Genomic DNA, 12,722 nt, shown 5'->3' on the forward strand with positions numbered 1-12,722 from the left:
ACATACAGCAAAAGAAAGGTGATCCATCCATGCAATCTTTTCTTTTTTATTTTCTGGATTGGGGATGGGGATTGCTCCAGAATACCCTAGGAGTACAAGACCAAGCTCTCATATCCACCCTAGATGGAGCATTTGTACTATTTTACTATCTCTTTGACTGTTTCAATTCCACTGTTTGTGTAAACTTTTTCTAAGAAGCAAGGGGTGCATCCTTAGGAATTGCCCTTATTTTATTCTTACAATGGTTTTGAGAGGCAAGTTTGAATGAATGAAGATGACTGGCCCAAGGTCTTCTAGCGAATTTTAGGCCTGAATGAGGATTTGAACCCAGGCCTCTACAATGCAAGTTTAACTCTCTGCCCACTCTACCCCACAACAGTTTGCTTTCCCTAATGATAGTGACATACATACAAACCAAAGTGTGTGGGTGTTTGTCTGTATGTGTCCTGTCGAAGTATACAAATCAACTTCTGCTACACTTAGTCTGAACTACTATTGGTCAACCTATATTATTTATAAAATCTGCATACCACCCTTCATCTGAAGATCACAGAGCAGTTCACAACATAAAAATACAAAACAAGAACAGAAAATGCGTAATCAAACAAAACAAAACCAAAAACCTCCCTCCCACAAACACATTTGAAAGGACATTCAATGTTAATTAACCCAAGGCCTGGCTGAAGTGCAATGTTTTCACCTAGAGGCTAGCGCCTAAATATATGCAACAAACCCTGGCCCATCCCCATTCTCATATGTCCACAGGTACTTTTCCCCCAGTAGTAGTGAATGGAAAGATGTCATATTTTAAGTGTCACTGCTTCCCAACCCTTCTGAATTCCAGGCGAGCAGCTGTGTTAGGCCTCAATCCTTAGTAGGCCCCCTTACTTCAGAGTAAGCCTCCCTGAAGTCCGTGGGGCTTCCTTTGGAGTACAGATGCACAGACTTGAGGCTATTACTAATAACCCTAAAATCCTACCCTAAAATCCTTGTGAAGCCGGAACGAGGACCGAATTCATATGCTGGCGAGGCGCAGCGCCCACTTGTGCGACTAGCAAAAAAGCCCTTTCCCAGCGTGTGGCAGCTCAGGAGTTTTGCAGGGCGAGGAGGCGGCCAGACGGGGAAACTCGCCGCCACCAACCGGGGACTCCATTGTCAGCCGCAATCAAGGGACGCTGCTCCCTCCCCTCCCGCGTCTCTCTCAACTCCTCACCACCAGCTGTTAACCAGAGCAGTTCTAATCATAACTGCGGGGGCGGGCAAATGGTGGTGTGTCCCCTCTTCTCCTCCTCCAAAGAGAACGCTCCAGAGGTAAACTCCCCCGCCCGCCCGCCCCGGGTTGGAATGGCGTCATTTGGTATAATCTGTCGAGGGAGCAACTCTCGTCTGTACTTGGGGAAAGTGCCTCGCCGCCGCCGCCGAAAATTCAAAACAGCGATCTGCTCGTCATGACTCAATAAGTCCTGGAAAGCAACTCCTGTAGGCGCTGGAGAGAGAGAGAGAGCGAGGAGGGGCGGGGTGGAGAAAGAGGGAGAAACCCACGTGTTTGGTTTCCCCTGGCACATCCACACGCTGCTTTTGCGAGGAGGAGGGGGGAGCCAGTGTGAACTCCAAACTCTTAGGGATCCAGCAGCACTTGGATCTCCTTCGGGATCTTTCCGCGCAGTTTAGGAAGACGCACTGGCTGGGGCGCGCGGGCGTCGAAGGCGTGTCGACATTCCAGGGACAGCCTCGGATGCCTTCGGACCACTGCCTGTTCGCTGGAGATACTCCCTTCTCCTTTGGGAGAATCGGGGGAGGAGCTTCTTAAGCTGGGCTCCTCCAGTGGTTTTTTGTTTTTTTAAATAGCCACTGGCCTTTTGTGTGGTTCAATTTCCAAGCAGCTTTCCGTTCAGAGGGGGATCTGCAGCAAGGAACGCAGGAGTTTGGAGATACTTTCCTAGGCTGATTCCCTCGTGTGTGAGATCAGCGTTCAGTTCTGCTGGATTCCACTTTAGAGCGTGCCTTTTTCCTGACTGGAAAGCTGGGATGTTTTATAATTACCGAGAAGCGAACGCTTTCTGACATGGAATTAGCTCCGCAGTAGATGGTAATAAGTCCTGGAGTTTTGTTTTTGTCTTAAAGCCGCTGAAGAGTCCAATAGATGCCCCCCGCCCCACTAGCTCTGGTAAGTGTTAATTGTTTGGCTTTACAGATCTTGCCAGTAAATGACATTGGGGAAGTGGGAGGTTCTTAGATAACTATATCAAAAAGTGCCCTTCTGAAAAGTAGTTTAGTGATAACACCCCTCACCCACCTCTAATTGTACCAAATAATAACTCTTTACAGTTTGGGTGCCTTCTTGAATCGCTCAGACACGCAGCACAAATTAAAGGGGAATACATAATCTTTACATCCTGGCAGTTGAAGACGTTTGTGCACATTGCTGTGAAATGTGCCTGAATTTCTCTGACTCATAGGATATGTTTACCAGTTCCATGGAGACATAGTGGGTTGGTTGGTCCTATTACGCAGGGAAACTTCTGGCTTCTGATTTTATGAGCTGTAAATTGGAAGCTTAAAAAACCCGGAGTAGTCACAACACAAGGAAGAGCAAGTGCTTTCGTTACTGAACAGACATGCCTGACAATTATCGGGATTGACGTTTATTGTTTTAATAAAAGGGCAGATGGGTTCAGCTTAACTCATTGTGACCCATGCTCATAATTTTCTGGGAGGTTTGGTAGTAATTTGTGGGTCACAATGAAGCTGTTTTATATATATACAGTACAGGATCTTATCCGAAGTTGCGATCTATGAACTTAACCCCAAATCCTTGCATTTAAGCTTAATAAAATTCCATATCATTTATGATAAGACTGACAGTCCAGATCCTAAACCCATTATTATTATTATGTATTAGTTTATAAACTCCTTTTACATGTTTCTCAAGGTGATTTATAAACATACTACAAAAATAGTTTTTGAGACAGTGCAAAATAGCAACAACTGAAGATTGGTTTAAAATAACACAAAAGGAACAGCTAAGAAAAATGTTTTCACCCCGCTTCCTCCAAGGTGCTTCTAATGAGTTCAGTGAGATTTACCTTCTGGTAAGTGTATAGGATTTCTGCCTTGGGTGGCAATCCTATATAGATTTATTTAGGAGTACATCCTATTGAACTCACTCATTCCTTTCGTATCAATGTACCTTGGATTGGAGCATTACTTGGAAATTTGCCACAATGATGTCAGTGTCGCCTACTTGGAAATAAGTCCTGTATAAACTCAGTAGGATCAGCTTCTGATTAAACTGGCGGTAGAGCTGCTTTCACTTGTCTTGCACTATCTGTACCATTTGTGTATGTTGTGAATACAGAAGAGAAAGAAAACATAAATCTTCTTCGTTCTACCTTTTTTTTTGCATTGATGTTAAAGTGGTTTGAGCCTCCTAAGCCTGTTCTGTTGCAAACACTGGGCTGCACCTGCTCTCTTCTTGTGACACTCATGGGTTTGAAATATGTGGGTGATCAGATTTATATTTAATGTGCATCTAAGTCCAAGGCCAGTTCCAGTATATGTGCATCTTATTTTATCCTTAAATCCAACCCTATGAGATAAGTTGGTCTGAGAGCAGGTTGTCTGCAGCAGTAGCATCCAGTGCTCTTGGCGAGGCTGAGTGGCGTTTTGAACTTAGACCCTTATGGTCAAAGTGGGGATTGTAGCTACTGTACTGTACTGGCAGTGATTGATGGTGGATGGTCCTGTCTGCATTATGATTACGCTTGATTATGCTTTTTTTGGCTCTTCCTGTTGCTCATAATTATGTCAAATCCTAGCTTGACTTGCAGAATACAGTTTCAGTGTGTTGGCTTGTATTGCTGACTTCCTAACCCGCCCCCATCCATGTTTTGAATCTTACCCAAGAGCAGTGAGAGAGAACGCAACCAGCTAAAACCTTTTGCTGTCATGGAGAGTCAGGGCTGAATCTTTGCCTGTTATGAAGGCAAAGTATTAAAAGTTGTTCTACCGGAATACATTTGCAACCATTTTTGGGCAAATGCAAGCACAAAGCAGAAAGAGAGCTGTGCACATATGGAGCATATGTTTGATTCTCCCTCCTCCCCATTGTGTTAGGCAGCATGGGCTAGGTACAACTTTAGGCTTTGTGGCCTACCCTATAAAAAACCAAGCCATTGATTTTTCACTCAGCAAATGCACAGCCTGACTGGTTTGGATGGACTAAGTTGCAGTGCATATAGGCCATTCCATAAACTGTTCTTCTCTTTTATATTTAGTGATGACTCACATTTATGACTTGGGGACCCCTTCTCCCTGGTTTTTACTGTAATAACTTGAGATTGAATGGTTAAGTTCTTTACGATTTAAGGTGTGTACAAGGAATGTGGGGACCACAGGGGTGGAGTTCTTTATTTCTGACTAATCTCATCACCTGGCAAAAGATCTTCCCTCCTTGCCAAGATTCCATAGGGTTGCTGTAAAATTATATTTTCATCTGCAGATGTCTGATTTTTCTTTTGCCTGCTTCAGTCCCGACTGAATGTTGTGTTTACTTATAGGGAGAGTAGTGAGCTGTGTTGTTTCCTTTAAGAACTTCTCTAGAGTGACATTCTCTCTCTCTCTCCTTTAGAGTCAGGGTTATTAGAAATGTCAATGAAATGTTGGGAAGAGAATATGATTTGGGTGGCTATACATAGTACATCCTCAGGTTTCTAGGCACATCAATAACTTTTGTGTCCTTGAAGGGGAAAGCCCTTTTTGTTCCCTTGGGATGGACAAGCTTTTCATATCACTGTTCAGTCCTCATTTTTCTGCATGGATTCAGACTGGCAGCCCTTTTCTGGCTATGACTGCCACCTGTTTTCCACTTGTGCCCTTGTCTCTAGCAGTGCTTCTAAGCTTGGGTGCAACTTTACAGCATGTGAAGCTTTTACTGGCATGGAGATATGATGGAAAAGGGTTTCACTCGTGTCTAGTGTGGATGTCAGGCTGCTGTCTAAACCAACAAAGCTGGTAAAAAGAAGCAACAATTTTGATGGCTGTAGAAGTGCTCCACTAGTTACATCATGCTGTTTAAGGGGTCCCTTTGTTTCACCCTTTGGGCAAGTGATCCAACAAACTTCCATTAACTATAGTTAAAATGCTTCCCATTTTGTCTAAACCCAAGACACCATGCTTTGAAGTTGGGTTAATAACCTGGCTTGGTCTGAAGCTGTTTGCTGGTTCAGAACAAGTGGGAAACTTTTTTTAATGGAATACATCCTGGTTTGTTTTCCAGCTCATGTGTAGGGGTGAGCAAGAGGCTTGTTTGTAACATGGTTTATTAATGGAGATATGATCATCTGAACTCTCTCAGTTGGATAACACTGTCATTTCTGAAACAAAATGTCAAATACTTTAAAAAGGCTACATTGCTGGGCTCGGTAGTATTTTTCTTGAAAGCTTTGGATTTTCAGTAATCTCTTATTTGGTAGTTATCAGAAGCTAGAGCTATCCTGCCTCAGCACATTTCGCTTAAGGCTTTGAGAGCATCTCACATTTATTTTCCCTTACAACATAAGCACTCAAGCTTATTTCAGTAAAAAAAAGAAGGCTCTCTTGATTACTTGAAGGGTAGTGATTTCAGGATAGGGATTGGGAAAAATACACTTGTTCTTTGAAATTGTTTCATGAAAAATAGAAAGTCAACATACTCAAAGTGCTCCATTAAAACATATATTTGCCTTCAGTAACTGAAGGCAAGTTATGTTTCACTTATACTGTTATTTAATCAGCACTTCAATCTTGTGCTTATGATCTAGAGTAGTTTGGTTATATAGAATGACAGAGTCATTTTTTTTAGAAGCATTTGTTTCTTGACTGAAAACTTTGGTTGGAATAAATATTTTATTTAGATTTATGAATAAAAAAATATTGAACCTCAAATTAATTAATTATTTAAACACTATAAAGACAACTTCTAGGCATAATGTTTATTTTTATGGTGTATGGGGGATTAATATGAGTCTCAAATAAACGACTGCACCTCCAAATTTAGAAATACCTGCCTTTTGTTATTTATGAGAGTGCACAGAGTTAAGTGATACCCAGTGCAGTCATACGCAGAGCAGACTCATTGAAATTCATTGAAATTCATTGTTTTCAGTGGGTCTACTCTGAGTATGCCTGCCACTGGGTAGTACCCACAGTCTACACTGGCAAATTTAGTAAGGCCACTTCTGCCTTTAAAAGATTCCTAGGAAGTAGCTTGTTAGCAAATAACTTTGCTTACAGTACAGATTTAACCTTGTGATGAGCTTCCATATTTATTATTCTTATTTATTCACTCCCCTCACTTGCTGAACATGTACCGTCAAATTGGTTTGTATGTGCAATCTCAGCAGGCATGACCCAGATACCTGCAATCTGGTAAGCAGGGTGTGTGTTGTTGCTGATCAAAGCGTTACTCCGCTGATGAGTTGGTTGCAGGCTGAGCCCACTGATCTTCTGAATGCATTTACAATGTGTGTGTTGCAGCTGTTGTCAAGCAGCTGGTTGTTAAGCTGTGAAACATTTCTCCTAAGTAGGCACACGGTCTTGAGCACAATTGGAAGTCGGTTTTTCTTTCCAAGCGTTCTCCACAATTTATATAGTAGATAGGAATGGATGTTCTTATTCACCACTTCTGGGCACTAAGGAAGCTGCCTTATATTGAGTCGGACTATTGGTTTATCCAGTGCCATTTACACTGACTGGCAGCCACAGCAGCTGTCCAGGTTTTAGACAGGGGGCATTCACAGCCTTATCTGAGGGCTGAATCTGGGACCTGCATGCCAAGCAGAGGCCCTTCTATGCAGCTATGGCCCTTTCCCTCTCCTCAAAAGTTACCTTAGAGATTGCTTTATTTTGAAAACTCTGTTTGCTCAGTACATTTCACATCTGCGTGAGAGTTCATGGAGCTGTTTGTCAAAGCAGTTTTCAGTTAGGCATATTGTTTCTTTCAATGGAGTGGATCCAAATATTTTAAACAAATGTCAGATCTGATAGATTTCTCAATAACATCAGTGTGAGGAAATTTCTGTTAATTTTTGGACTTGAAACACACCAGGGTTTTTGTCACTTTGTTCATGAGTTTTAAGCCAGCTGCTCGGTATTTTCAGTGTAAGGGTTTAGATAAGATGAGTATCTTCTGTTTTATGTATTAGGAAGTTGCCAGAAGTGACTTCTAAGAAGGTAAAATTTCCAAAGGATGTGAAATTTCATGCGTAACATGAAGATTACACATTTTCTCACTTCCAAATGGCTATTACTAGTCCTCATAGAGAGCTAGTGTGGGGTCAAGAGGGTTGAACCTAAGAGTGGGAAGATGCAGGTTCAAGTCCCTTCCAAAAGATCTGCTCCTTGGGCCAAAATCCACATTCATTGGGGCAATTTCTTTATTAGGCCAACCAAAATATCACACAATATTCTGAAAGCTTTTTAGTTCTTGAAAACTGTTCATTGTGCTAGGTGGTCAACAGCATGATGAGAGAGCAGGAAGAGGAAGAAAAAGGTTGGCTGATGTTTAAGATATGAAGTTGTACTGAGGCCTGGCTTAGAACAAGAAGTATAACAATGGCCAAATCCCCATTTCGAAAATCCAGCTATTGTTATAGGTTTTGTTCCCAGTAAGCCTTGATGCAGCCTGATATCTGCACCCTGAAGGACCTTATTTGAATGTCTGCTACTACTTCCACATTCCATCTTCAAACTATGACTGGATGTTGGATGCAGTCTCTGGGGCTTAAATATCAGTCAACATTTTTTCTGCTTCCTTCCTCCTTCACTGCCTGACCCCATGATTGCTCTGTTTCGCAACTAGCCTGGTGGAATATTCTGGAGACCTTGAAAGCTTTTACAATATTTTGTGATATTTGGGAAATTGGGCCAAAATGGCTGCTTTTACTTTTTGTGTTCCTTGGACTAGCTGGCCTACCTCAATGCCAGTTGTGAGGATATTAGGAGGTGGGGAGTCTGTATTTTCAAGCTTTACATTTTCCCATGGTTCCTTTGCTGTTACAGGCTTTCATAGCCTGATCTTTCTTGATCTGTTTCCCTCTCTCCTCACTTCCATCAGACTTTCCTAATTAGAGGATTGAGCAACACAGCAACAGTTTTTCATTTTCCTGCAGTTAACCAAAGCTCAGGTTGTCGTTCCCTTGACTTAGGAAAGCTCACAGTTATATCTGCAACATCAGAAGACATCAAAACATTAATGTGAAATGACTCTGGTGAGCATGGTCTGTTGTGGACCTGAACGACATCTCTCCAGTGCCTCCCTGCTGGTGTGGATTGTCATGCTCAGATCAGGAAATGTCTCAACCAGGAGTTTTTAGATGACTTGGAGACTCAAAACATGTAAGAAGTTTGTGAGGGAAGCAAGTAATGGTAGATAAGCCTGGGAAGGTTTCCTATTTTGGAATTGTTACTAGCTCTAATTGCCCAAAAGGTATAGTTGATAGATGCTCCTAAAAGGTCTATTGTTTCAGAAGGGTGGTCTTACTATTTTCCCCTGTCTTACTTCACACAGTTCTTCTGTTCCTGACGATGCCATCAAATTGGTGCCTGATGTGGACTCATCCAAAGAGCCACTAACCACTGTTATCTCAGATGGAGACAACACTGTTCTGGAGTCTGCTGAGCTGACTGCAACAAGGTAGGATGAGAAATCACTTGCAGATATACGATTTACCACCAATTGCCATTTGCACGGTTGCCAGTTCCAACCGTTCAGTAGTTCCCAGTGTTACAGACAGACAATGGCCTTGTCCTATGGGCTACTAAATGGTCGGAAGTGGCTATGTCTAGTTACTATGTGGTAGTCTATTTTTATTTTATTTTTTTGGAGTGGGTTGGAAATAGGGCATATTTTGAATGTTCTAATTCAGTTCTGTTTGTTAGTTTGGATCCAGGCACAAAGCAATCGTGAATGTTAGGCTGTTGTCTCAGGAGGGCACTTCCAGCTAGAGTGGCATTTGCCCTGAATTAGAATGAATTATCTTGGGGAATGATAGAGTTTGGCAGTAGGTAGGAAGAAGTGCCATTTGTTCATGAGTGGGAAAATGGGTGTGAATCGGCTCAATGCTTAGACCTTTTTTAAATCATACTTGGCAGCAAGTTAAGAGTACATTCAGAACCGTAGCTTTTGTTGTGTTCCACAGATCAGAGGGCTGATTACCCTTTAGAATCATATTTCTTACAGTTGGATTACTAAACAGCAGACTGTGAGAGCCCAGGCTATTGGTTTGTTTGTTTTGGTTATGGCTAGGTTGTCTTGTTCCACCTAATTATTATTTTTTTGAGCCTGCTTATTGTTGACTCACAGCAGAGTTAGCAAACTGAGAAGAAGCCACACTATCCAAAAGTGTTTATTTCTTTGTGAAGTTTCTGCAAAGCTTGCCTCAGGGAAGGTTCACTTACTCCCATTTTCCAGAAAGCTGCTAAAATAGTGTGCCCTTTACTGAATTAATAAAATTAGGGAGTGGTGCATTACCGAGGTACCATCAGCAGCCCAAATACGCTTATTACAACCTTAATTTCTAGACAGTAACCATTGTTAATCCCTTGCAGCAAAAATGATTGATGAGCCCCTTGAAGACTAAGAAATGTATTATAGCATAAGCTGACGTGAGCCACAGGCAGTCCATTTGATCAGATGCATAAAGGGTTCTCCTGAGTTGCAGGTGGAGGGGGGTGTTCAGTTGTAAGCAGTAGGATCACAAAGAAAAGAAATGCAGAAAACTACAGATAGTGATAATGTCCTTATTAACAGTGCCCATTCACAAAAAACAACAGTATTCAGACATCGCAGCAACCTAAAACAACCATTCACCAGCAATAAAAGGCCACACAATAGGGATACAGATATAGGGGCCAGAGCTTGTGATAGACCCAGATGCCAACTCTGTCCCCATATCTACTCTGGCAGTACTATGATATGATCCCCCATACCTCCATCAGAGGTTCATTAATATGCTCATCTTCTAGTGTGAGATATCTATATCATCTATCTATCTATCTATCTATCTATCTATCTATCTATCTATATCTATCTATCATCTATCTATCTATCATCTATCTATCTATCTATCTATCTATCTATCTATCTATCATCTATCTATCTAGATATATGAACAATCATTATCACAGTAACATCACAGCTTTCCTCCATCGCTCTACCATTCCCAGTTTTCCCCAATGTGGCCTTAAGGTGACCATCCTTGATCTAAGTAACTTTCACAGTGAGTCTGCAGTGTTTAAATGGGTAAATTACAATAATCAAGAGGTTCAGTGCTGTCACTTGTGGGTTTAAACAGGTACCATGTGTTTTTATCACACTGCACATGTGAACTGGCCTATTAAGAAGAGAAGAAGAGTTTGGATTTGATATCCCGCTTTATCACTACCCTAAGGAGTCTCAAAGCGGCTCACAATCTCCTTTCCCTTCTTCCCTCACAACAAACACTCTGTGAGGTGAGTGGGACTGAGAGACTTCAGAGAAGGGTGACTGGCCCAAGGTCACCCAGCAGCTGCATGTGGAGGAGCGGGGAAGCGAACCCGGTTCACCAGATTACGAGTCTACCGCTCTTAATCATTACACCACACTGGCTCTCAGTTAGTTAGTACCAGGATGTCTGTGTTATTTTTGTGAATGGCCAGTTGAGAATGCAATTATCATCATCTGTACTTTTCTTTGTTTAATTTCCTTTTTAACATAAATACAGTTCTTCTGCATATGCACATATGTGCGTGCGCATGTGTGTGTGCACAGCTGAATGAAGTAGACTGTAGTCCACAAAACTTTATGCTAGAATAATTTTTTAAGGGTGCCACAAGACTCTTGGTTGTTTTTACACCTATTTCTGCATCCATACCCAAACTGGTCCACCATGTCTCCTCACCCACTCCACACAACACAATTTGCTAAAAACCTTAGTTCATTACAGATTATACAGTATACGAGCATAGTCTCCTTCAAGGGCTCCTTCAAATGGCTAGGAACTGCTACTGTATACTCTTTAAAATAATATTGTTGCATGCATGTTGCTGCAAATCTCTGAGATTTAAAGGTATTTATGTTAAGCAGAACAGCCTTGCTACTGTTTGCTGCAGCAGCCTCGCTACCAAAGAAGCAGCACGGCAGATGTTAGAAAACCCATTTGAAAGTTGCAGAAAACAGGACATCTTTCTAGCAATGCAATCTGCCGAGCCTATCGCTTCTGCAATGTGGTAGCGAGGCTTTGCCTTTGTGCAACTCAAATATACCATCTTCTAGTATACCATCTGCTCATGAGTCTCCAGGGACCATCATCTCCTGGATCATGTTTCAGTGTTGACTTCCAACCATGTAGGAGCTGTGGCTTTCAAGCATGTAGGAAAAAGAAGTGCCTTTTCACTGCCCATGTTAGAGCATGACTGTTTACAGAGAATCTAGAATAAATGGTCAAGAATTGGCTAATTTCTGGGGCTGTGCAGTTTGTGCCAATGGTTAGTTCTGGCACCTCCTAAGATTCACCTTTAGATGGAGAAAGAAAGGTGCAGGGATAGGCAACAAATACAACAAGTCGTGATGCTTTTTGTGTGTCTCAATAAATCTAAGTTGATAAATTCACCTCGCTTTAGACTAGTGCAGATTTTGAACATGGTGCCCTCTTGTTTGCATCAGTTCCCAGATTTATTTATTTTAGTGCCGGCCACTCTGGTCAGATGCATTATCTCTGTTGCCAGTTGGCAATGATCTGTTGTGATAAAGAAATCCCAAGTGAGTCCTGGAGGAAGAGGACCAATTTGGGATGGGTCAGTTCCCTACTTATCCTAGTCTGTCAATCACCAATCTGAGCAATACAGTGGTACCTCTGGTTACCGGAGGTCCGTTCTTAACCTGAAACTGTTCTTAACCTGAAGCAACACTTAAGCTAATGGGGCTTCCGGCTGCTGCCGCGCCGCTGCTGTGCGATTTCTGTTCTCATCCTGAAGCAAAGTTCTTAACCTGAGGTACTATTTCTGGGTTAGCGGTGTCTGTAACCTGAAGTGTATGTAACCTGAAGCGTATGTAACCTGAAGCGTATGTAACCCAAGGTACCACTGTACTGGGCTTCCAGAAGGATATTTTTAAAAGCACCCTTACTAGATGGTGATTTGTAGGCAGTTATGTAAAGCTCTACATGCCCACTGATACACTTCTGCTAGATTCTTGAGTGACAGTTGTGGAACATAAAAAGAAATGAAGTGGCTGATGACTCGAAAGCTGTCCTTCTCATTCTGGAGAAATACTGAGTAACCATGCAGAAGTACAAACCAATGCTTGATCACAGGATGATTTTCCTATCAGTAAAATCGCCACGTGTGAAGTGATCTTTCACAGCAATTGTAATCACAAGCTGTTTACGAATAACAGAAAATTTGCATTATTTTACTGGAATGCTATTTTGCCACTACTATGTTGGAAATGTTCTTGTTCCACACACTGTTTCCTTGTCGTTTCTGCCTCTTGCCGGGACGTGTGCTCTTGTGCTTTTTAATTTTTAGTTTTTTAAATCTCAGGCCATCACCTTCAGCAACTTCTAATCTGTAGCTGCCTTAAAGTGAATATCTGAGCCCCCCTTTTCTCAGACGTATTTTACTGTTAGGTTTGATTGCTGGCCCATAAAAGATGACCTCTAATTCTGATAGGTGGTGTGCATGTGTGTAATAATCGGGTCATT

The 12,722-nt window shown here is 42.0% G+C and overlaps 1 protein-coding gene across 10 annotated transcripts in view; it reads left to right on the plus strand.

Moving 5' to 3' along the window:
• TACC2 (transforming acidic coiled-coil containing protein 2) overlaps positions 1-12,722 on the plus strand; it is a 153,379-nt gene that overhangs the window by 46,891 nt on the left and 93,766 nt on the right. For all 10 annotated transcript variants that reach the window (XM_081912584.1, XM_081912578.1, XM_081912583.1 and 7 more), the window contains one exon: positions 8,549-8,674. In XM_081912584.1, coding sequence (XP_081768710.1) covers positions 8,549-8,674 — 126 coding nt within the window. The remainder of the gene's footprint in view (positions 1-8,548; positions 8,675-12,722) is intronic.

This window comes from Podarcis melisellensis (assembly GCF_964234715.1).
Source record: "Podarcis melisellensis genome assembly, chromosome: 5".
In the NCBI taxonomy this organism is placed as follows: domain Eukaryota; kingdom Metazoa; phylum Chordata; class Lepidosauria; order Squamata; family Lacertidae; genus Podarcis; species Podarcis melisellensis.